Source organism: Plasmodium gonderi (assembly GCF_002157705.1).
Source record: "Plasmodium gonderi DNA, contig: Chr14, whole genome shotgun sequence".
Lineage (NCBI taxonomy): Eukaryota > Apicomplexa > Aconoidasida > Haemosporida > Plasmodiidae > Plasmodium > Plasmodium gonderi.
This window is the reverse complement of record NW_021628939.1, coordinates 2,404,174-2,429,731: the sequence shown is the minus strand read 5'-3', so window position 1 is coordinate 2,429,731 and position 25,558 is coordinate 2,404,174. Positions and strand designations below refer to the sequence as shown.

General features: G+C 33.3%; 4 protein-coding genes across 4 annotated transcripts in view; 1 reads left to right on the top strand and 3 right to left on the bottom strand.

Annotated features, from left to right (window-relative positions):
- Positions 1–3,591, bottom strand: part of PGO_145120 (sentrin-specific protease 1) — a gene marked incomplete at both ends in the record, with an annotated part of 3,846 nt that extends 255 nt beyond the window's left edge. Inside the window, 2 exons of the mRNA XM_028690502.1 lie at positions 46–174; positions 280–3,591. Of these exons, the coding sequence (XP_028546303.1) occupies positions 46–174; positions 280–3,591 (3,441 nt within the window). The remainder of the gene's footprint in view (positions 1–45; positions 175–279) is intronic.
- Positions 3,592–5,818: 2,227 nt separating this feature from the next.
- Positions 5,819–6,963, top strand: PGO_145110 (hypothetical protein, conserved; the record flags this gene model as incomplete). Its single annotated transcript, XM_028690501.1, has 3 exons — positions 5,819–5,894; positions 6,087–6,139; positions 6,415–6,963. The coding sequence occupies 3 exons, from the start codon at positions 5,819–5,821 to the stop codon at positions 6,961–6,963; spliced, it is 678 nt and encodes a 225-aa protein (XP_028546302.1).
- Positions 6,964–7,140: 177 nt separating this feature from the next.
- On the bottom strand, positions 7,141–8,742 carry PGO_145100 (homocysteine S-methyltransferase; the record flags this gene model as incomplete). Its single annotated transcript, XM_028690500.1, has 1 exon — positions 7,141–8,742. The coding sequence occupies one exon, from the start codon at positions 8,740–8,742 to the stop codon at positions 7,141–7,143; it is 1,602 nt and encodes a 533-aa protein (XP_028546301.1).
- Positions 8,743–9,538: 796 nt separating this feature from the next.
- Positions 9,539–25,085, bottom strand: PGO_145090 (hypothetical protein, conserved; the record flags this gene model as incomplete). Its single annotated transcript, XM_028690499.1, has 3 exons — positions 9,539–9,576; positions 9,840–9,996; positions 10,209–25,085. The coding sequence occupies 3 exons, from the start codon at positions 25,083–25,085 to the stop codon at positions 9,539–9,541; spliced, it is 15,072 nt and encodes a 5,023-aa protein (XP_028546300.1).
- Positions 25,086–25,558: the final 473 nt, after the last annotated feature.

The window sequence follows — 25,558 nt, the reverse complement described above, 5'->3', positions numbered from 1 at the left end:
TTTTTGCGGTGTGGGGGGGGGGAACACCAGCACTCTATGACTAACCATTTTCATTCGAATTTCTTTTATGTCTCTTTGACTGAAATCAAAGTTTCGATTGAAGCTCAGACATTTTGCAAACATGCAGGTGAAGACGCCACAATCGTAGCCATTCTCCTGATAGGGGATTCCGGCCTATGAGGAAAAAAAAAAAATCCATTTATTAGTTAACAAAACAGATAAAGGAGTACACGAAAAGGATAAAATAGTAAACTATTTCAATAAAACAATATTGTGTACCTCCGAACGACCATCCTTGTTATATTCCCACGCAGAAACATCCAGTTCCTTTTGCTTTTTATCACGCATTTCATCCACAATATAACGCTTCATGTATTCAAAAAATTTTTTATTCGGCATGTTTAATGAATCGTATAATTTAATTTTTTTCTCTTTAATATTAATTGAACCAAGGGTCCAATGATTTCCACCTATATGCAACGGAATGAGTATCAAATCGAAGGAAAAAATGTCAACTTTTTTTCTCTTCGTCCATCTTGATACCTTATTATAGTTATATGTCCCATTTGAACTTAGGGACTGAAAGAAGAAGGTGCTAAAGGTAAAAATTTTGGGAAGATTATTCACCATTGCATTTCTAGTATTTTGTTCATTATATTCCTGTAGCATGCTCATGTAAAAATTAATAACTTCATCGTTTAACCACCTTGTATCTGTTAAACATTTTATTTGAGAATACAAAAGTGGGACATTGAATTTATCGATTAAGACATTATTCTCTCCTTTCTGATTTAGTATTTTTACCGCCATTTCATAGTGGTTTTTTTTGTTGCATTTAAAAAATATGCTTTTGTCCATTTTTCCAATTTTTTTATTTTCATCTTCTTTCTCTTCCGTTTTACCCTTTTCTTCTATCTTCTTTGTCTCTATCTCTTCTTCCATCTTCTTTGCTTCTTTCTCTTTTTCCATCTTCTTCTTATCAATCCGTAATCTTTCTAATGCTTGAATAAGAGACTCCTCGTCATTTTTCAAAATGATATATCCGCTCTTATCTTCCAACGATAAGTCATCAATAATTTTCATATATTCATCATTCCCATTTATTGTGTTCTGTTTATCTGTCATCTCATAATATGCAGATTCATTTTTACTTTCTCTCTTGTGTGTGTTTTGAATAAGGCTCTTGCCATGTCTGTTGTGAAGAAGACGAGAACTGGATATAATTTCATTTTCGTTTGAATTTTCATATATAAAGGAATCTATCGTTTGTATTAATTGCTTATATTCATATCTGATTTGTTTAATTTCTTCATTGTTTTTGATAAAGCTTCTAAAATATTCGGCTCTTTTTTTCCCCTCGTGTACATCGTCCTGCTCTGTTTCGTCTATATCTACGCTAGGTGCACCTTCAGCTTTTGCACTAGCCTCTTCCCCCATAGAATTATTTATTTTATTATTATTTTTTGATTCTACTTCTTCCATACTTTCGGTTTTTTCCATTTCCTCCATTTCTTCAATTTTTCCATTTTCTGCCTGACACTGTTCATCCAAATTTTCTTCACCTACTCGATAATTACATGGCGTGTTAACCATTTTCCCTTTTTTCGTGCGTTCATAAAATATGTTCTTAAAACTATCTGCGCAACTATCTTCCGGGTTGTTTAACGACTTGTCTTTTTTATTACAATCTTCAAAAATTTGTTCATAATATAATTTCTCAACATTTTCATTGTGTCGTGAAATATCGTCCAATTCTTTACCCTTTCCCTTTCGATTAAGAAACTGTTTCTCTTCATATGTTACGTAACCGCTTTTCTCATGAGCATTCGTTTTACTTCTACTGCTTCGTGGGCTTGTATTGCTTACTGTCATTTTTTTGCTTTCTTGTGCATTTCTTTCTGTCTCTACTTCTTCTTTCTCTACTACTTTTTCTTCTTCTTCTTCCGTTGCCTCCTCCACCTCTTCATCGATACTATGTTCTCCCATTTGCAAAAACAATTTTAATAAGCTATTCTTCATGTGCTGATTATTATGAACAGCTTCTTTTTCACCTCTGTAGCTACTGCTGTCGTTTGTAAATGAAGATCGTTTATGAATCCCATTTCTTTTGCTTTCTTCCTTATTTCTTAAATTATCATCAGGTTTAAGATTTTTTTTCCATTCGTGTGTTTGTTCCTCATCAGAGGAACGAGCAATCATCTTCCATCCTTTTGAATTCATGTCTTCCTTTTTCTTATTGTGCTGCTTCTCCTGCTCCTGTTGATGATGATAACATCTGTTGCTTATAGTTGCTGTGTGAATTGGGATGGGTCCCTCTAGCATTCCGTTTTCTCTCTGTATGTTTGAAACCCCCCCCCCGTGCTTCTTAATCATTTTTGAACTGACATGGGAGTTGCTCATATTCGACAGGAGAAGTTTGGCACTGGAACTGTTCATATCACCCTCATTCTCATTTATTCCATCCCAATTTGAGATTTTGTTGCTAACATCCTGAACGTTCATATGATATGAATCAATATGATCATCATGATTTTTCATTAATTTGGTATCGGCATGGGGATGGTATCCCTCCCCCCCCTTTTCATCATTATCAAGGGTAAATAAATTTTTTATATCATTTTCTGAAAAATCGTACGTAGAATTTTTAATTTTTTTATTTCGATTTGATATTGTTTCATCATCCTGTTTGTATTTATTCTTGCCCTGTTCAGGTATTTTTTTTTCATTTTTAAAATAACTTTTTTCCATTTCTTTATTACTACTTTTGGGAGAATTATCATATTCATTTTTATTCTTTTCAAATTCAAAATTGTTCTTACTTATTATGCTAACCGAAGGTTCATCCTGAGATGTATCTTTAAGTTTATTTTTTTTCCCCTTTTTATCAATCAATCTAGAGTGTTCAGAAATTATTTTGCTTCTTGAATTCTCATCTCTATTATTATCATATGTAAAAATATTTTTTTTTACAACAGATGCAAAGGATGAGCATACACTTTTTACGCAATTCCATAATAAACCTCCCGATGTGCTTTCTTTTTTTACAACCTCTTTCTTATTATGATGTTGACGATGAGATTCTCTTCGATTATGTCGATGTGTATCTTTTCTGTAATGTCTATGAGAATCTTTGTGATGATGATGATGGTGATGGTGGCGATGACTTGATTTGTGTGATTTTGTATGCGTTTTTTGATCCGCTTTGTTATCTCCCTTGGTGTCTACTTCTTTTCTATGTTTGATATCTGATGTGTTCAGAACCTTTTCCTGTTTATCAAACAACTCTCTGTGAGATTTAGGGTCCCGATGTGTCACCTTTCTTCCTTCATCATGGTTCCCTCCTCCTCCTTGACGATACCCCTTAAAGAGTATATGTTGGTGATCATTGGTAGATGCTTGGATTTTGAACTCTTTAGGGGAAGATATATTCTTGTTGTACTTTTCAGTTAAAATATAGGAATCTTTTTTTTGGTGCACATTGTGATTAATTTTTTTCTTTTCCTTATATGTTCCTTCGAATTTATGATTAGAAGATTTATGATGCTTATCTTTATCAAGAAAATCATTTAAACTCCAGTATCCCCCACTCATATTTCCATGTAATTCGATATAGTATATTTTATTTAATTTTTGTGATAAGTGGAGAGAATTGGGATATCACTACATGATATACTCTTCCAATGATAGGTAAGACTTTTCACTTTTTCATGTGTCGTGCGAGTGATTATATTATACGTGTGCAGCTGGATATTCAAAAAAACGTATGTCTATACGCTGATACAAAGAACAAACATAGGAACGAGAATATGTGCATTGGCAGGAGAGTGATGGAAATATATACAAATGCAGGTGGTGATAAGCTATCAAGATATTCAATGCTGAAATGGAAACAAGTACTATGCTAAAGTGAGGGGATGCGTGTGTGTGGAGGGAAATAAAACTATATATAACCACAGTATGCCAATTTGGTCATGTAATCGAATTACATCTCTGCGAAATTTATTACATTACGTGATGATGGAAATGGGAAAAAAAAAAAAAAAAAAAAGAATTTTATACGTGTATAAAGTATGTGTACTCAAGTGCTTTCTTTTTATACTACGGGGGAAATTCCAAAAAAAAGGAGGGAAAAAAAAGGAGGAAAACATATTTGTACTCCTAATCGGTTAGGGGCTAACCTCTGGACCGCTGCATAATTAAACAGCCCAATGAACTAGACCATTAAGATATATATATATATATATATATATATATATATATATATACTTGTTATGAAGTACAAGATAGGACAACAATTTTAACGCCTCAATGTTCATGTATAATTTTCTCGAGACCACTATCGAATCGAAAAAGAAAAACGGGATTTAACGCTAAACATGAATGTTGCAAAAAAAAAAAAAAAAAAAAAAAAGTTTTTTATTTTTTTCTCTTTTTTTTTTTTTTTTTTTTTTTTTTTCTTCCCATCGCCTTGGCTCGTCATTCTTTTGAATCAATCGGGAGAGAAGGGAATCTTGAAGAGTGGGTAAACACTCTCCTTTTTGTCTTTGCGAGAAAATCCCAACTCCCGTGATTTTCTGACGACAGTGTGTCGAGCATCCTATAAATGGAAAAGCTCCTCCCCCCCCCTTTGTCACCCTGCTATGTGTACATGTATGTGTGAAAGCGAATTGGGCTTGCTCTTGAAAAAAAAGTAAAAAAAATAAAAATCAAATAAATAAATAAAAAACAAGTAAATAAATAAAAATCAAGTAAATAAATAAAAATCAAGTAAATAAATAAAAATCAAGTAAATAAATAAAAATCAAGTAAATAAATAAAAATCAAGTAAATAAATGAATAAATAAATGTATAAATAAATAGGACGTTGCCTTACTTTAAGCGGTGTGAAAATGCTCAGTTGGGCGAGCTTTAAAGGGGAATTTAGTCCACTCACTGAATCCTTTGTTTGATTGTTTTCCTATAGTCCCTCAAACGTCCTTTTTTTTCTTCCTTTCTTCTTTGCCGTTACGCATATCCTTTCATCTTCTCAGTTCGCCCATTATATTTATGTTATTTTTATTTCATTTATTTTTTTTTTTCCCCCTCCCCATTTTCACTCTATGTACGCAAAACGTTTGCAAAAAAAAAAAAAAAAAAAAAAAAAAAATTGGTTTGGCTTGCAGGGCTTAAAAAATTTGTTAAAAAAAAGAGGAAAAAAAAAAAAAATTGTCATTTTAATAAATAACAGAAGTAGTGTGATTAAAATGATAGCGCTGAAGGAAAAGTATAACCTAGTGTATCAAAATAGTTCCACCCGACCTATGAGAGATATCAATGGATCGACATTGTAGTGATATATCATTAACGCAATACAAAATTTCTTGCGTACCTTGCATGCAACAAGTATTTACACATATATATATATATACGTATATATTTGGAACTCTTTGCACAAAGGGAAAAAAAACGTGTATGAAAAATTGACGCGGGATTATCGCTTTTCAATTGCACCTACAGGTGAAAGGGGCGAAGAAGCCGTAGAAATAGAAAGGTGTTAATTGGGAGGGTATGGAAAAAGAGAAAAATTAAAAATATTTGCAAAAAATACGGAAAAATTCTGGAAAAAGTTTGGAAAAAAATTGAGTAAAAAATTGAGAAAAATGAACTCCTAGGAAAACTGCAGAGCAGGAGAAAACGCGTCCATGACAAATACTATGTCCATCAGCAAATACACGAGCGCTCCTCATCCTCTTTTTCCAAGAACAGGAAAAGGGTTGTACCATTACATTCACACGTATGCATAAGTGAATATGACCTACAGAACTGTTTTTGAACACAAATGAGGAAAAAGCCGAATATTCTCAAGGCGGAGCTTCCCAAAGCACCCATGGGAAGGAGACCCATTGGATATCGAGGTAAAAAAAAAAGAAAAAAAAAAAAAGTCCACAAACGAGTGGACGATGAAGCATATATGGTAATATGAGTAAAGGGATTATAAAATAGCCAAGCGTAAAAACACTAATGTCGTCTTGTATTGTATTTCCTAATAGGGTACTCACATGTGTGCATAATGTATATGTCTTCTTACCCTCACCTTCCCTCTACAGGTAATCACCAGCATGGAAAAGCACTCAATGATCCTGTATATCCCACGACAAAGGTACACCTATGCATGCACATGTGAAACATATATTTGTGGTGTAAACAATGACTTCGACAGAAGGAGGGGGAAATGATGAAGGGGAAATGACAGCGGTCTTTTATGACCCCTCGTAATAAGCACATCCACATGCATGTACATTTTTCCTATTCATACGTGTACATATATGCACTATTTACCCTAGAAATAACGTGGGGATTATTCACATTGTAATCGTAAAAAAAAAAACTCTCCGACGCACGCACCATCATCACCCCTTACTACTACATCCTTAGATTCCCTCTAGTTTGATTCCACGATATCCAATAGATTGGAGGAATGGTGGTAGATTCCTTTTGTGTGTTGGATTAAGAAGAATAGAAAATCGAATTATAAAAAAAATGAAGGAAAGTCAAATGTTCAATTTTCCAGAATGTAATACTTGCAATCATGATTGTATATCACATTACAATCGATGTTTATGTGCATGGTTTTGCAAATACCAATTTAGTCACATGTACAAATGTGATTATTTGTTGATGCAATATAAGGGAGAAACAAAAACAGAAAAACCACTTTTTTCTGTTCCTAAATGGGTTGCGAAAAAAAATAGTAAACAAAGTGTCGAATATGTATATAATGAAAAGGAACAACAATTTGAAAATATGAAAACAGAGGACAACATATATAAAAAATTTTATGAAAAGCTTCAACATAGAGATGATTCCTTTGCCCATGATATCTACACTAATAGTGATCACCATGGGGAAGGAAACTTTTCAAGTTCGGATTCAGATATAACTGACAGTGACGAAGAAGACATATATGGGGTTGCAGGTTTGTAGCTCATGTGTGTGTGTCTAGGTATGGAATGGCCATGCCATTGTCCCCGTGACCTGTGAACTGCTGGAGACAGAATTATGATGGATGAGCGACTCGACGAGGGATTATGCATGGATGAGCGACTCGACGAGGGATTATGCATGAGATGTAAGGGGTGTGTGTGTGTGCTTCAATGTCGATCATTTTTGCAAACGCACTGCATCTCGTCCCGTTCGTCCTATCGTCCTGCACCCCAATTTGTAATCAAGCAGAGATATGTCATATGGATTATAGTAGCAACAACCCCCGAACCCGCTAAGACCTAGATCTAACCAGGAATCCACATAATTGTACACATGCTTGTGGGGTTCATGCAATGTTTCAAAGTTAATGTGATTTTTGGAAGAGTCATATGAGACTTGCTTCAAGGATTTATTAGGAGAGGCAAAAAAATGCACATCGTCGATGCATCTGTTTTTTTTTAAATTATTCAAAAGGGTATTAACAAATGTGTTTATTTCTACATTTTCACTTTTGTATGTATCTCTCCTAATGTTGTAATATGAAGAGACAAATTTCTTAATAGGAAAAAATAAATCGTGCACATAATCAATATTTACACAATTTACTCCAATAGCTTTTATATATTTATTGAATGAATCCAAATATAATAAAATTAAAACTACATCGAAAAAGGAATAACCTGAACAGCCAATGTATTTATTACTATTACAGTAGAAATTTATTACTACATTGTTCTGGAAAATGCCCCCATAATATTTTATTAAATTATAAAATGTGAATACTTCTCTTATGTTTGAACATGTAACTAATGAAAATAACTCAACTTTATCTCTATTTCGTGAAAAAGATCCTAATTTAAATTTGCAGTTGGATATAATTTCCTCATCACTTACATCTATGTAGTATTCTAATCCATAATTGAACAGCTTCCTATTCAGGAATGAATCCATTGTCGTTGCATTTTTAATCTCTGTTCTATTCACAGGAACCATTGATATAACATCATGTTGTTTGTTGTGACACACGGGAGTGAACCATCTTCCAATATCAGTGTTTATTTTTATGTCAAAATGTTTTCTACGTATCGTGTTTTTTTTCGATGGAGTTTTCCATTCAGTAGTTTTTCTTCCTTCTTCTTCTTCTTCTTCTTCTCCTCCTCCCTTGTGCATAACACCAGAATATTCACTAAAATCACAAAAAGCCGAACTGTAGCTTCCATTTGAAAATGCGACATAATAATTTTTGCATCTTCTAATGTAGTCCTTCTCGTTTCTTCCTCCCATCCCTTTTTTTGTGGTGACATTCCACAAATCGAAACTGTCTACATAATCCTTTACATTGACAGAATCGTTTGGATGAACAATACCAATTTTACTTCTAACCTTTTGGAAGTATTCCAGATGATTATAAATGGATTCTCGTTTTTCACTTTGCAACAATGCAAAATCGTCTCTTTTCTTGATTCTTTGAAATTTCTCCATTGCATTGTAGGCAATATCTATATATGTATTTATTATCCTTTCCCCCTGTTCTATATTCATGTTTTTTTCTCTTAAACTATATAGGTTCACTTGAAAAGTATTTGTAGTTATTACATTAGAACCTGCGAGAAGGTAACTTAAATGTATATTTTCTAAAATGTTCATCATCTCCTCCTTATTATTAATACCATTCTCAGATTCATCATTTCTACATGATAAAAAATCAAAATTCCCCAACCTCAAGCGTTCGAACTCAGATATTTTCCCTCCATCTAATGTGTATATTTCTTTCACCATTGTTGCTTTTTTTTGAACGTTTCATCGACATGTTTTTTTTTTTTTTTTTTCATGTGCAAAATGTTGATTTCATTTTTAGAGAAATGCTGCGCGGGCACGGATCGCGTGGGAAGTTGAAAGAAATACATAAAAAAAAGGGAATACATATAAAAAATAGAAATACATATAAAAAAGGAAATACATATAAAAAAGGAAATACATATAAAAAAGGAAATACATATAAAAAAGGAAATACGAATAAAAAAAAAAAAAAAGGCACTTCACATAATTTCTTCACATCCGCTGTGTGAGCCCCAATTAGCAATAGTAGCATAAAAAATGAAATAAAATAAGATAAAATAAAATACGATAAAATAAAATAAGATAAAATAAAATAAGATAAAATAAAACGATTTTCTATTGGCCATCCACACAGTTAATATTTAATCTTGGCAAAAACTGTTTACACAATAGGGTGAAAAAAGTGCAGATAGATGAATGAGTCGCACGTGTGTTCTTTCTCAGTCACGTGCATGGCACGGGGTTAAGGAGTTGGGATTTCTCTTTCTTCCTCCCCTTTCATTATTTTTCCATTTCTCTATTTTTTTCTTGACAAAACGTGACAGTAACGGCCCCTTTGCTTATCAGAGACTTGTCCTCAACACGGGATTTTAAAAAGTGGCACAAACGATTCAAAAAAAGAAAAAAAAAAGAAAAAGAAAAGAAAAAAAAAAAAAAGAAGAAAAGGTTCTCATTTGGAGCACCCCCACTTTGAGCTATGTAGCTGCGATAAGAGCCATCCTATGTGCGTGTATACCTAATCCGATTTCTGCGTTTGCTTATATATCTCAACGTCTACAAGGGCGAGGAGGAAAAAAAAAAAAAAAAAAAAAAAAATGTGGTTTCACGATTTAACAATTCATACACGTAGGAGAAAATATACAATTTCTCAATAAACTAAATTTTGTGAAAAAAAAATTAAGTAGGGAGAAAAAGATGTATTATGAAGTAAGGAAAACATGTTCAAATGGAAGAAGAGGTGTGTTGTTTCGCATGACGACGGCGATGACCACCCCTCCTCCCCATTGACAGTATGCAAACGTTTCACAAAAATTTACCAACAGCCGAATTGACAATAATATCAAATATCCTATTCATCTTATGGGTTGACAAATAAAGATTCTTCCCCCGTTTCAAGCGAGGATCCACATCTCCATTCTTGTCTACATATGGGCCATTAACAAGACCGAATCTGTGTTCGCTTGCAAAGAGAACCTGTAAAGTGTTTGAAAAATAAGAAAAGTTTTTTTTTTTTTTTTTTTTTTTTTTTATTAAAAAAATTGGGGCCAAAATTCCAATGGGAATGATATATAGATGTGCACACATATATATGTATGAACTTTGTGTGTGAAAAAAAAAAAACAGTCACATGTGCGTGGCGAATGTTTCCTTAAAGCTCGCTTCTCATCTTCAATTGGTTTCCTTACCGATGATATGTTCAAACAAAGGTAGAGGGCCTGGTCTCCACCGCAGACAGTAGTGTGATAACCACATTTTCCAATGGATTGAGATAGGGGAACTCTCATGTTGTCGTTTTCTTGAAGACAGATTGTTGAACCACAGTAGAGACATATAAGAATGATCATAGGTGATTTGCTACAGTTGACACATTTCTTTTTAAAGTTTTTTTTTATCAGAGTGAAGTAATTTTTACTTGGTTGGAATAACGAATTAGAGGAAATAAAATTTTCCAAATTTTCATAAAAATTGTGTAATAAAACAGGTTCTACATCTATTTTTAGGTATTTCAAAATCTGATACATCTGGTAAAAATAGGGATGGAAAATTAGCTGTAACGTCTTGTATGTGTATATTTTATCAAACTCGAAATCTATGTTCAATATGTGCAGAAATATGTTATATTTGCTTATATCACTGTAAAGATGTATGTAATCTAGATATTTCTTTACCAACGCATTGTAATCATAAATAGAGAATATTATATAGCATACAAATTGCAAATACACATTTGATGATTTTATATAATTCTTTAAGAATTTCATATATAATTTATTACAGGAATTTTTCTTATCCACGAAACTGTTTTTCTTCAGAAAATGATAAAATATTAGAAATATTTTTTTCATACTCAAAATATTTTCCTTATTCTTGTAAAACTGTTGGAAATTTTTATTGTCTGTACCACCCCTTCTTTTTTCTTCTTCTCCACAATTTGGCATGTCATTTGGGCTATCCTTTTGATTTTTCTTGTGTTTCTTCCAAGCAAATTTCAAACCATCCTCCATACCATACATTCCATTTGTATTACTATGTAAGTTTTCCCCCATTGAAGATTCATGAGGCTTTCCTACTTGACCATTCCACTTACATCTTTCTGTACTGAAGCAACTGGCATAGGATCCCGAATTACAACTGCTGTTATGCTGTGTTTTTATTTTCTTATTAACTACATACCTTGTTCCATTTGGGTTCTGTTCACTAGCACTGGGATGTGAAGTGTCCCCACGGATAGTCTCTTCTACTGCTTCAGTGTCGGGGGAAAGTGATTCCAAGGGATCATTGCACATTTCTGTTCTTCTTGGGTTCACCACCTTCGCCACATTATCAAACATTCTCTCGATTCCCTGATTTTCTTCTGGCCCAACATTTGGAGCAGTTTCACTGCAATGATTACGCGCTTCGTCTTCGAATAGACCCTTTCCTGCAACTATATAACTACCACATGGGGTGGTCCTCCTTCGATTTTCATCCTTATTAATTTCTTTCTCCTCATACAAAAAACAATCGTTAATCTTTTTCTTGTACATATCATACTTCTTTTTCCATTTTTTTGTTTCAAAAAAGGATTTAGAATATTTGGTATATTCATATTCACCATCTTTGTTGTGAGAAATATGATTCTCATAATTATGTGTTCCCTCGTCAAAATAATAAAAATTGTTGATATTTTTATAACTTGTATGATAGTGTAATAAAATATTCTGAATAAAATATAAGGGTATGAAGTCGTACAGATTGTATACATAATTATATATTTTTCTTAAGTTATAGAAAAAGGTTTTATTTATCGAATTTGTCTTTAATAACATATGATATCTTTGAATTTTATTTATATCTTTGAATTTTAAAAAATCCATTTTTCCATTTTTATGTTTGTTTTTTATATTCATATTTTTATTTCTTGTAATAAAATCTACAAACGAATCCGATGAATTATTTTTTTCATGTATTCTTCTTCTAACTAAAGTATTTTCTACATCACTAACTGAATCATTATCGTCATTAAGTGCATCAAAATTGAGACTATCTTGGCTATTAAATGAGGAATCACTAAATTCTGAGTGTCCATTTGCACTGTACCGTGTGCTGCCATTTCTTCCATTACAACTGCTGCTACTACTACTGGCACTACTACCGGCACTACTACCACCACTACAACCACCATTGTTGAAATTTCCATTCCTTTGAGAAGCTCTTTTTCCACTCTTCCATGTACCATTTTCATTCTTACCGTTAGACGAATCATCCCCATACCCCTTCTCTATGCAATTCGAGATATTTTCATTTTTCATGTCATGAGGATCTACAAACATGTCTGTGATTGGAATACTACTACCTATGCTGCTGATGCTGCGAGTATTTGTCTTATCTAATTCGATCTTCTTGTCTATTTGCATGTCGGATTTACTATGATCACTATTTTTTGAATCATTTAGTATAAGAGAAGAAGCATCATCCCTTGTTATTTTTCTCCCTGGAAACCTCTTTTTTTGGATGTCTCCTCCTCCTCCTCCATCTGAACCTTTTTTTTTCTTTTCTATTTTCATCACTTTATTGAAAAAACTGATGAATAACTCATCGGCGTATTTATTCCTCTTGTTCTTCCTTTTTCTCTTTTTATTTTTTTTCATGTCTTTGATCAGTTCACCTACATCTAGGATTTCACTCAAGATTCCGAGTGACGATGCCATAATGTCTTTGTCTTTTCCTTCGTCTTCGTCTTCGTCTTCTCCTTCATCACACTTTTCTTCCTTTTCATTTTGGCAATTTTCACCTTGGCAGTTCTTAGGGTGGAATTTACCCTTGTGGTTTTCCTTCTCAGAAAATCTAATAGACTCATTGCTGTCGAAACTTACATCTGAAAAGTTCACTTCTGCTTGAATGCCATCTGCAATATCATCACCGACGAGTGATAACAGAAACTTGTCATTAAAAATTTCTACCTCTTTCTCCCTAACATTATGTATGTGTTTAATTTCCTTCAATTTAAAAATATTCTGATAAACATTGTACATATAAAATAAATGATTTACGTATGGAATTTCTTCGAATTTGCATTTAAGTTGATTAACCACATCTACATGTTTGAATTCCAAATTTTCAGAGCTCATTGATGATGATATATAACTCTCCTGGGGTTCGTTCGTTAGATATACATCGCTAATTTCTTCACTAGATATGTTATACAACTTGTACTTGAATAGATTCAGCTCGTTCGGTAATTTCCCTGTTTCACTTGCGTCACTACATTTGGCTCCTTCTTGCATCACTGCCATCCGGTCTACATCGTGCACACATTTATAATCAATATTTTCTTTCGCACTTTTTTGGGCCATTTCTTCACTCATCATCGTGTTGTTCTTCAACTCAACATTCATATTTCTATCTGATGTGTTTTCATCATCTACGTTACGGTCTTCACTTTCTGAAAATTTCGGGAGAATCTCCTCTTCTTCAATAATGTCACCTCGTTTGTAACTACAACTGTTAATACACGAGGGTTGTCTATTGTACATGTCTGCACAGCTTTTCTCCATTTCACTTGAAATGGCAGAGGCTCGGGTCACCAGTATTTCATCTCTTTCGGGAAAAACATCCGTATCTCCTCCACTTCTGCCACTTCCAAAACCACTACTGCTGGATATATATTTGTACTCTCTCTTCATCACATTTTTGCTTTTCATCAAATTCTTTTTTACCTGATGAACTTCCCAAAACTTGTCAAAATACAACACGTGAAAGTTTCCCCACTTTGAGTTCTTCTTTTTGTTGTACAAATATGAATAATGATTATTGAAAAAATTTTCATATTTCATAAAGTTTGTACTTAGGAATATGTTTAACGGTATGCACCCATTGTAGTAAACATACTTCATGTATTCATCATTCACTTCGCACAGTAGTAGCATCATTTTTTTTGTCTCATTTTTAAACTTGTTTATTTCTACTAATTTCTTCATCGTTTCCTGTATGGTATAAAGTTTTTTTATCTTAATTATCACTTCTGGGTTTCTACATTTATCACTATATTGGTTTTTTGGCCATGTTCTGTCAATTCTTTCTCTCCCAGTTACATTCTCCCTTTCTTCCATGGTGTTTTCAAAAAGAAGATTATTCTGTTCGATAAAATTTTGTAGTAATTTTATTTCATTTTCGTTGAACTGGTATGACAATTCTTTCACATTCCTGAACAATTTGATGGGATCCAGTTCGCTTATCTGTTTCTCCCTTCCGTTCTTCAATTTTCCACCCCAGGAAGATGCACCACTGTTAGAGGCAATTCCACAATTTCTATTTTTCTTCTCTTGATTTTGCTCTCTCTGGTGACCTAATTTCTCTTTTCCTCTTAAACCATTTTCAAATTCTTCATCGAAAATTGAATCATCATATATTCTAGATGGCACAGAATTTCCCTTCATGTTTTCACTTATGCAGATATAGCGTCCGTTTTCAATTATTTCTGTTACGAGATCCTTTTGTTCATGTGTGTCTGCGATGCATGTTCTAACAAAGTTGTCAAATATGAACGTGTGAAATTTTTCATATAATATCTTTCCATCGTCTTGGAATTTTTTAGAATTGCTTTCACTGTCATTCTGCTTCATATAAGTGGGTTCATATTTGGCAGCTTTTTTTTCATATTCGCAATGCAATGGAATATTGCCTTCACATTTTGTATCTTCTGTTTTCATAGGAAAATTTTCATTCTCCAGGTTTACATAAATATAGTTACAAATATTGTTAAAATTTTTCCTGACTTGTTCAGGTGAAAATGAAGAAAAAATAAATCGTACATACGATTTAGAAATTTCTCGTATAAATATTTCATTCATAACCTGGAAACCAATAATGACAAGCGAAATGCAGATAAAGTGCTGAATAGAGGCAGGGGTAAGAAGCAACTGATTTAGGAAGAAATGCATAAATAATCTTAAAACATCAATTGATAGAGGTAAAAAAGATATCTTATTCAAAAAATGAACATTTTTTATCTTATTAAAAAATTTTTTAAAATTTTTGTCCGTGAATCTATAAGGATATACATAATCGAATGAAATATTATATATATTTTTCCACAACTGTAAACTGAACAAATTCGCTATTTTCCTTTCCTTAACAATGTTTAATTCATGATGATGTAGAAACAGGTTACGAACTAGTACTTCTATAAGGTTGTTACATGAAACATAGTTGATATTCTTATAAAAAATGTGTACCAATATTTCGTTGTATAATATCCAGTGCATTTTGTGCATTTCTACAGCTGTGTTTATATTCCTCCAAAATTTAATATTTAAAATATCGCTTTTTCTTTCTTTTTTTCTTTTTTTTTTTTTTTTTCTTATTTTCACATCTTCCATGGGTTGAAGTTCTGCTTTGTCACCATGCAGATCGTTCGTCATGCAGCTAGCCAAACCGTTCGTTATATCACTCACAATAGGGTTCGTTATACCACTCACAATGGGGTTCGTTATACCACTCTCAATGGGGTTCGTTACACCACTCACAATGCGGTTAGGTACTTCGTCCACTCTCAGGTTCGATGCTCTGTTGGATACATTGTGCGAAGCTTCCATCACTAACTCACTTGTTGTACCCCTAGATTTTCCCTTGCGACGTTCCTGTTTCTCTTCTTCCCTCCTTTCCATGTGTTCCCTTTTGCATCTAGCGTAGTACCCTCTGTTTACAAAAAACAAATCCTCTCTCCTCAACCGATGAATCTCCTTTCTATTAACAAATTCGATGCACTTCCAATCCAAAAGAAAATCTGGATATAATTCAACTGTTTCATACATACTCATTACATCCTTCACTCCTATTTCTTCCATGTCGATGTCTTCATAATGATCCTGATTCTTGTGGATATACTCAAAATCTATCAACTTCTTATAATGCTGAGAATGATTCAATAGTGTTGAAAACGTTGCATTGTTCTGATGAAAAATTCTCCAAGATGTCTCTGTCATTAGCTCTAACTGAATGATAGACATTCTCAAAGCCTTCATGTCAAATACAGGTTCGAAATTTTTATTATGTAAAGCATTCTTGTATATTTCATAGTATCGCTTGTTCGTGCTTATGATTCCGTCTAAGTTTCTACCTACATTAAGGTGTCTCCTATAAGTGTTATGTCTCTTAAAATGTTTTGCACTACATCTATATTCAAACTTCACTTCACTGGGGCTGTGGGAAATGCAATCATCGCTATTTTCATCTCCATTTTCATCGTCATTTTCTTTATCAGCATCACTATCCATGTAGGAAGAACTGCATCTCTCCATGCTCCCTCCTACACTGTTATCATTGTGCATGTCGTTATCTATTTCTCTCCTTCGTGTTCGTCTGCTTATTCTTCTTCCTCCTCTCCTTTTTAAACATTTCTCCTTCGTCTTTTCTTTCACAGGAAAACAGCTACTCAAACGGTTCGACAAGCCCTCATTCCTCATATCAACCGTTCCTTCTCTCATTGTGTCGTTCATTGTGTCGTTCACTGTGTCTCCTTTTCTATCATGTTCTTCATCATTCGTAGAACATTTTCTTGTTGCATCTAACTTGTCCCCGGACATTTCCAACGTATTATAATGTGCACTAACATTTTTTGCACATTCTGGTAATACACTCTGGTCAGACTTGTCATTATTATACTTCACAGCAATTTCGGGACTTATTTTTGGCCTCTTCTCAATTTGATAACTACCTCTATATATGATATCCAATTCTGCATTCAAATTATCATCTAGACATTTTACAGATTCTTTGGAAGTGTCGCTATCATTACGAGAAAAAATTTTGTACTTTCTAATAGATTCCTCAATGTTTGCACCTTCGTTATTTAAATTATTTTTTATAAACTCCAAAAGGGTATTACTGATTTGATAATTTAAAATAACATTCACATTTTCCTTAGAAGTAGACGATTGTTCCTGGACATTTGTTTTTTCAAGAATGTCCTCTACCAAATGCTGTTCTTCCGTTTTTTTTTCTATCAAAGATGTGAAATAAAATTGTTTGCATTCATCTGGGGAAGACAATACCATGTCGTTATCTCGTACCATGAAGAATTCAATATGCTTAATATATTTTAATGGGATGCTTACATAATATCCTAAAAAACCATTTTGGTATTTATAGAAAAAGTTGGAGTTTTTGTAAGAAAATGTGAATTCTTTGATTCCATAATTTATTGTATTTTTGTGAAGGTATAGTTCATTACTTATCCTAGTATTTGGAGTAATTAAGCGTTTTGAATGTGCATCATTTCTATCTCTGTTGAACTTCCACTGCACGTCATCATCATCATACTGTTGCTCATATTGCCTCTTGTACAATTTGTTATATAAATTGTCATCATTGAGATAAATTTCTCTTAAAATAATTTTTTTATTGAGTTCATAATTTTGATATGACATGAGTTCATTTAGAACCTGTTTACACATCAACTTACTAAATCGAACATTAAATAAATTATCCATTTTGTTTTCATCATAGAGATTATATGTTACATTATTACTAGAACTGTTCATAACAAAACTTCTCTTTTCGTCATTAAAATATTTTGTATTTTTTTTTCCATTTTTCTTTTTATTTTTTCGAATATATTTAAAGTGGAACTCTTCAGGTATGTCACTATCAAGGGAGTTCTCAGGCAATGATGTTGATGATTCACTTTGTGATTGATATATCGATGGTTCCGAATAATCATCAATTTGTTCATTCTCTGGTATGTTCATACATGTATCAATTTGTGTATTACTTAAACAAGCATCATTCGACTTTCTCAAATTTGCATTTCCATTATGATGCATCTGTAAAGCAGAATCTAGATTCTTAGTGTCACCACCACCTCCATGGTAGTGTAACTTCATATAAGAAACTACATTTTCTCCTTTTCTTCCATCGTCTTGATTCCCTTCCATTTTTACATCAGTAGAAATATCCCTCCTGATAGTTCTTTTCAGCATATCCACAAGGTTTCTATTCGCATTGTCTAAAAGTAACTCCCGTTCATTACAATTATAAATTCGATAAGTGTCATTTTGTGATACATACCTTTTTGGAATATACACAATGAAACAGTTTGCTATCGAACGGCACAAGGGACAAGTAAATTCATACTTTGTAGGATTAGCTAGCTGTGATTGAGCATTCCTACACATTAAAATTTTTGTATTGTGCAAACATTTCATATGAATGAAATGGCCACATGTATATATAGCTGGATGTTTACACGGGAATGAAAATTTGTTCTTTTTTATGATTTTTTTTAAAAGATTTGCATGTGAAGCAAAACAGATGTAAGCTAATAAATTATTTCGTGACATTCCCTCTTTACACAAAACACATATACAATTCTTTTCTTTTGATTTTTCATATTCACAAATAGAAGAATCATCTGCATCATCGATTTTTCCTCTTCTTGCATTTTTTTCTCCTTCTCTTTGCTTAATGTTCAGATGCTGAGTTGTTGTCTCCAGATTGGACTCTCCATTAGGATCCACTCCATTTGATTCAACATTTATATTCCCCTTATCTTTTGTACCCGTGTCAATAAAATTATCGTCATCGAAGTTAGCACCATCGTTATCATCATCTGATAACAATTCCTCATTTAAGAATTGGCTAAATTTCAGTTGTTGATCTTTCATGCTTTGCAGCAAGTCTTGTTGTTTCCTTTTCGCTATCTCTATAAATTCATTACTGTTATTTACATTTTTGCAATCGTAATTTTCTGCTACAATTTCATTCAATCTAGTGATAATGGTATTCTTTACCTTTTGAAAACATTTGTCTTCATTTCCATTTATACTACTAATACTTCTTATTAAGTTATGCACAGCCACTTTATTTAATGCGTAGATTTTTTTTTCTTCCTTTTCTTTTTTCCTATCCTTCAATCCTATTTCATCGGTTAAGTTGCTCTTTTTTTCTCCATTTGGTGCAGTACTTTCGACTTTGTAACGTTTATTTTTTATTTCTTTACTTAACACATGAATCTCATCGAAAATTGGTGTCTTCTCATTGTTTTTTGCATTGGCTCCTCTATTCACTTTTGTATTTATGATGGATTCAGGTATTAATACATCTACTGCAGCATCTTTTGAATCCTTCTCCCCCTTGCAATTTTCATGAGCGCTCTTCGATTCGATACAATGTCCATCTTTCTTCTCCATGTTGTAATAGTTCATCTGATTTGCATACACAGATTTGTCACATGATTCTGAAGTATTATTCTGTGGAAATGCCTCATGCGTGCATTTCTCAACATGTTCACACTTGTATTGGTACGATTGTCTCAATTCAAGTGAATTCACCATGTGAAGCTCCTGAATCTGCTTCTCATCCTCCTCCGATTGGTGGTAATTCCAAAGGAAATCCACGTCCCCTAATGAAGATGTCGAACAGCTATCAATTTCATCTTGCTCTAGGTCTAGGTCACAACATAATGACATAGAATTGGAATAGTAGAAACTGTTTAAATATTTAAAAGGATGAACAGCATCTAGAGTAATGCTTAAAAGTTTTATAATTTTAATTAGAATATCTATAGTACTTCCCAAGTTGCTATTATTTGGATTTGATGGAAATTCATTAACATTTGACAACACATTGGAATCATTAAAACCGTCTCTTCTTCCCAATAAATTTATTCGTAATGAGTTTGGCTGTTCAGAATGCATTATATTAAATTCTTCGCTAGATGAATATTCATCTAAAGAAATATTATCTTCAACATTTCTCGTACTTCGGTTTCTTAAGTCGTTTATATAACTTATACCTGAAGTGTTGGCTAAAATAGATTCAACGATTACATCATTAATTATGTTATTCTCATTAATAATGTCTGTAATAATTTCAGAAAGTCCTTCTGTATTTATCTGTCTATAGTTTTGGTTCTCTGTCTCACCCCCCTCTCCTGTATTCCTATCACTAACATTTACAATTTCCATATTTATCGAATTGTGAAGATTTCTGCTTATTAATATCTCAGCAAATAAGGTTTCATTCTCTCCATTATCATCAACAATTATATATGTGTTATTATTGTTTCTTTCCCTTATACTTGAATTTTCTGCACCGTTAGAATGCCCATTGTTCAGTCTGTTTGTAGAAACACCATTGCCACTAGCCATAGCATTGTTGTCATTAGTTCGATTCATGTTTTCATCATAATCCATTTCATTTCTATCGCCTGATGTTGCAATATGTTCTTCTGCATCTTCTCTGTTACCCATCTCTTCTATATCATTCGTGTTACTGTCTCCTTGGCTCAAAAAATTGTATAAATCAACATCATTCAGTACTATGGTATCAGAAGGATATTCTTCATTTTCTTCGTGATTGGGGCTGTTATTTCCACTCTCACCCTCGTTTGCATCAGCTATCGGTTCGATGTTTTGTGCAGCCTGCGTGTCGATGGCACGTTGGTCACCCCTCCTCTGAGAAGTCACCGCTTCAGTTTCTCCAGCTTCTCCCACTTCTCCAGTTTCTCCCATTTCTCCAGTTTCTCCCACTTCTCCAGCTTCTCCCACGTCTCCAGTTTCTCCCACTTCTCCAGTTTCTCCCACTTCTCCAGCTTCTCCCACTTCTCCAGCTTCTCCCACTTCTCCAGCTTCTCCCACTTCTCCAGTTTCTCCCACTTCTCCAGCTTCTCCCACTTCTCCAGCTTCTCCCACTTCTCCAGCTTTTCCCGTCCTCTTCTCCTGCAGCCTCCTTTGGAAATCCTCATTAACCAGAAGCACTGTCATGAGCATGGGGACAAGGCAACTATTCTTGAAGACATAAAAGAGAAGATTCTGAACTTTGACAAATGAAGCATTCATGTACTCTCTGTCTTGATCCCTTGAACAACCAATGTAGGAAGATTTTTCCTCTTTTATGCACTTTTCATTGGCTGTCTGGAAATCCTTATGATTAGCAATCGGCCAAAAGGCATCATAAAGGAACCATGAATTTTTGTTTAACTTGATTAAGTTGACATTGCTTCTAGACATGTGAGTTGTGTATCCATACTTCCTTGTGAGATCATAAAAAGATGGATGATGTCTAAGCTGTTTCGGGAATTCGTCTTCCAATTGAAAATATTGAAAATCTTTCGAAGCCAGTAGTTGTATCATAATTTTTTTTACATAATATTTTCCTCTTTTTTCATATTTCAAATAGGAAGTTTTTCTTGGAATGTTGCTAAGTTCAAAATAGTATAATTCATTGAATATTCTAATCAGTAAATCATAAAAAGATTGAAAATAAAAAACATGATTTATTTTTCTCGAATCTATATTTAATATACCAGTATATATATCATGAAATATTCTATAAACTATTTTTAGATGATGTGTTTGTATTTCCATAAACATGTCATGTTCATTTTTTAAATCTAAATTCATTCGAAAATTTTTAAATATTAATTGATACAAAATAATGAATGGATTTCGAATTTCTTTTTTCATGAACCGTTTGATGTAATCATTCCATTCAAGTTTTTTTTTGGTCTTCAGAGGGTGTTCTTCTTTCCTCTCCTCCTTCTTCTCCTTCTCCTCCTCCTTCTTCTCCTTCTCCTCCTCCTTCTCCTCCTTCTCCTTCTCCTCTTTCTGCATGCATGACTTACATTCCACACCTCTTTCATCCGATCCTAACTTCTCAACGTTCGCACTTATCTCGTGACCGTTCCTCTGACTCGATGTTCCACTTTGGCATACATAACGAATCAAATAGCTACTCAGAAAGTTATATATTGTGCAAAAATCTATTTTGCTCTTTTCATTCGCTATCATTGTGAAATCGCTCTCTCTCTTGTAAGAATACAAATCACTTTCGTTTTCATTTGACTTTTCCAACTCTTTGTACTTGTCCTTTCGATCTTCCTCCTTCATCTTCCTGTCATAAATTAGCTTCTTCTCCTCCCTTTGAAGGAAATTCGAGTAAATTACACAGGCATCATGGCAATCATCGCAATCATGGCAATCATCGCAATCATGGCAATCGTCGCAATCGTCGCAATCGTCGCAATCGTGGGGAATCTTCTCAACCGTATCATCATACTTGTCGATATGATCTTCTCCATCTCGTCCATCTTCTGCATCGCCCAGATTATCTCCATTACAGGCACCTCCACTTGGTGCACCCCCTTGCTGTATGAATGCAATTTGGCCATATCTGAATGACCTGCTAAAAAGTACAGGGGAGTGTTTCGTCTTCCCTCTGACATTAGAGAAATTGTAAGAATCAGAATTCGTCACGTCCATATGAGTGTCTAACATATTTGCGACGTGGTTTGTATTATCACAAGAAGGGATGAGTTCGTCATCTGCTGGTGAGTTTGTTCTGTCCATATTTTCATGAAAAGCAGTAATAGTATCATTAAAGGTATTTTTTAATATGTTTAAAATCTGTTCATCTATTTTGATTCTCTGATTTTCATACATGGGAAGTATATTCATCATTATGATTGCAAATTGAGTACCTATTAAATCATTTTGAAAAAAAAAGGAGCTTTCATACTCATTTACTTGAAATGTCATTTGTGGCCCATTTCTAACCCAATAACCATATTTTATTTCATAAATAAAGGTTAAGACATGAATATTTACAAAAAGAATATATTTTAAAAGCTTCAAATGGAAGAGGTTTAAGAATTCTAATACATCTCGCATGTATAAAGCTATATACAGAGGGTGTAGATATATGTCTTTCCTATCTTCATCATATTTTATTTCTAGAAATTCATTAAATTCGATATTTTTATTATTTATTTTTTTTTCTATAAGATCATTTTTACATTTTCCTTTTATCTTTTTTTCTTGTATACTTTTTCGATACATAATTTTACTGCCTTCTTCTTTTTCTTCTTTATCCGTTGCATTTGCTGTCTTAATCACCCATTTGAAATATTGTTCTTCTAAATATTTTAGCTCTTTTAAATATTCCTTCGTTTTGCTATTCTCTACCTCCTCTACATTATTTAAAAATGGCTTGTAATGAAACAGTTTTGTTTTTATTTTATTTCCATCCTTTTCATACCTTTCTTGCAACTCCACCCGCTTTTTCAAAGTTTCGGTTGACACACTTTCCATTGTGTAGAAATCTGCTAAAAATTCACGAACGATGCATTCATTGCTCCACGAGCAGACCTTTCGTTCCACGTTATGGTGGATCTCAAACTGTGCCTTGTGGCTCATGTCAAACTGTGCCTTATGGCTCATGTCAAACTGTGCCTTGTGGCTCATGTCAAACTGTGCCTTGTGGCCCCTGTTCGACTCGACGTTAGGACCATGCTCCCCCGGACGAACCCTCCTCTTTGCTGCATTCTTCAAGTAGATGTACTTATACCAATACAAATCATCCACACACTTCTTTACAATATCAAAATTTAAAATCATTACAAAAAAACGGATGAGAGGAGAATGCAGAGATCTGAAATGTTTGAACCGTCTCCTTATTTTTTCTTCCTTCAATGTGGTGGTTGTTCGATCGTTTCCTACTCTTGCATTGCGAGTAATCATATGAGACATGTTTTGTGAAAAGAACTGTGATGATGGATGTGTTGAGTTGATATTTTGGACATTATTGTCTCTATTCACAATTGGAGTATCAGTTGTTGTAGTGTCCCTTCTGTCATCTGTCACAAAGGTACTATGTAAAACACGCTCAGATGATGAAATGATGCATTTCTTTACTCTGAAATATGTTTGATCACTTTTAACCCTCTTTTTTCTGTGTATTGTCATTCCCTGATTAGATGTGGAATCATTTGTGAATGGAAATAAGTCAAGAGCACATATACTTTCTATAGTGAGCTGATATAGGAGAAATAAATTTCTAAAATTTGCATTAGATTCACGTTTACAAAAATTGGCTAGTGGTTCAAAAACACGAAGAAGATAATTTTCAATAGTAATAGCATAAGAACTAGATAAATCTTCATAAATGATATGAGTCTTTGTGTAACGCACTTGAGAATTCATTCTGTGTAAAATAGACAAAAGATGAAGTATTTTTTTTATAACATATTTATTAAATAAGACAATTTTAATAACATCATTGTGATAAAGTAAATATTTCAAATCCACACATATTCGAATAATAACTTCAATATCACTACGAAGTAAATTTTTATGCATAACACATTTTGTGATTGGATTATATACACAGAAATCTTCAATCAGTTTTATTAAATCATTCAGAAAATTATTTATAACTAAAGTATATGCTATTTCTGGAACAGTTAGAACCTGTACTGTTAATCCGTTTAAAAAATTATTATCGTTATAAGATTTATCATCAACAACACGCACAACCAAACTGTAATGTTTTGCCAATTTAAATGCAAATCTTTGTTTAAAATATGGATGCACGAAGAGAGATAGATATAAAGAATATAATACTTTCTGGACAGCAACATAAAAGGAATAATGTAAATTAATTAGATAATCAATTTTAGCTCCTGTGAATACATCACATATAATTTGTCTAAATAAGTAACTAGTTATTCCAAGATCTTTGAAAAATTCAAATGCATATTCTACATATTGTGCATTTACAAGTGATAAGAAATATCCATCTTTTAAAATTATTTCTTTAAATAATGATCCTACTAATGTTTCCAAATCTTCTTTCATTCTATTCTTTATATCATTTTTTAATATACAATTGTCAACTAAATATTCTTCATTCATTCCTCTATGGTCAAAACAAGAACCTTTTATATTCCATGATGTATCACCACAATCACAACAACCACCACTTGTATGTGTCAACCTATATATATGATTTTTATGATTAGATGCAAAAAAACATTTTGCACATATAGCACATGTAGGATCTCCTTCACAGTTATAACACTTAAATGCAAAACTTCCTTCTCTCCATTGCTTTGTGCATATTCCACTATTCCCATGAATTTCCTTTAACTTTTTATAAATTTCTTCAATTTTTTCATTATCGTACAGTCTCCTCCTAAGTCTTTTCATCACATCCTTCTTGCTTGCTATCCCATTTCCATACAACCCTCGCAAGTATTTTGAAATCGACACTGTTTCGTCTTTCTTATCGTCCATGTTTGGCATTTTTGAAAAAGGGTGTCCATCAAACGGAGTTCCCTGGCTCAGCTTCTTAACCTGTTTCTCTCTTAATCTGTTTCTGTCCTAGTTTGATTCTGTGCTAGTCTGTTTGGGGGTGGAAATACAAAATGGCATGTTCAGCAAAAAAAAAAAAAAAAAAGGTCTATCTAAATAATGACCTAACAGATAGATGCATTCACGTTGCGTGAAAATAGTGAAGAACACAGAAAAGGGTTGCATGTGCAAGAGGTGTGCTTTTTTATTTTATTTTTTTTTTTTTTATCTCTTCTGGTTAAACATGTTTCGCATGAGGTTCATGTATGCACCGTCTAAAGTGGGAACTACGTTTGTTCATACATGTAGATATGCACGTTTAGTAAAGAAAATGCGAATGTGCTCATTGATCACTTATAATTAGGAAGCAAAGAAAATGTCAATATAGAATGTATGCAATCCACGCAGGGGTAGAATTAAAAGGG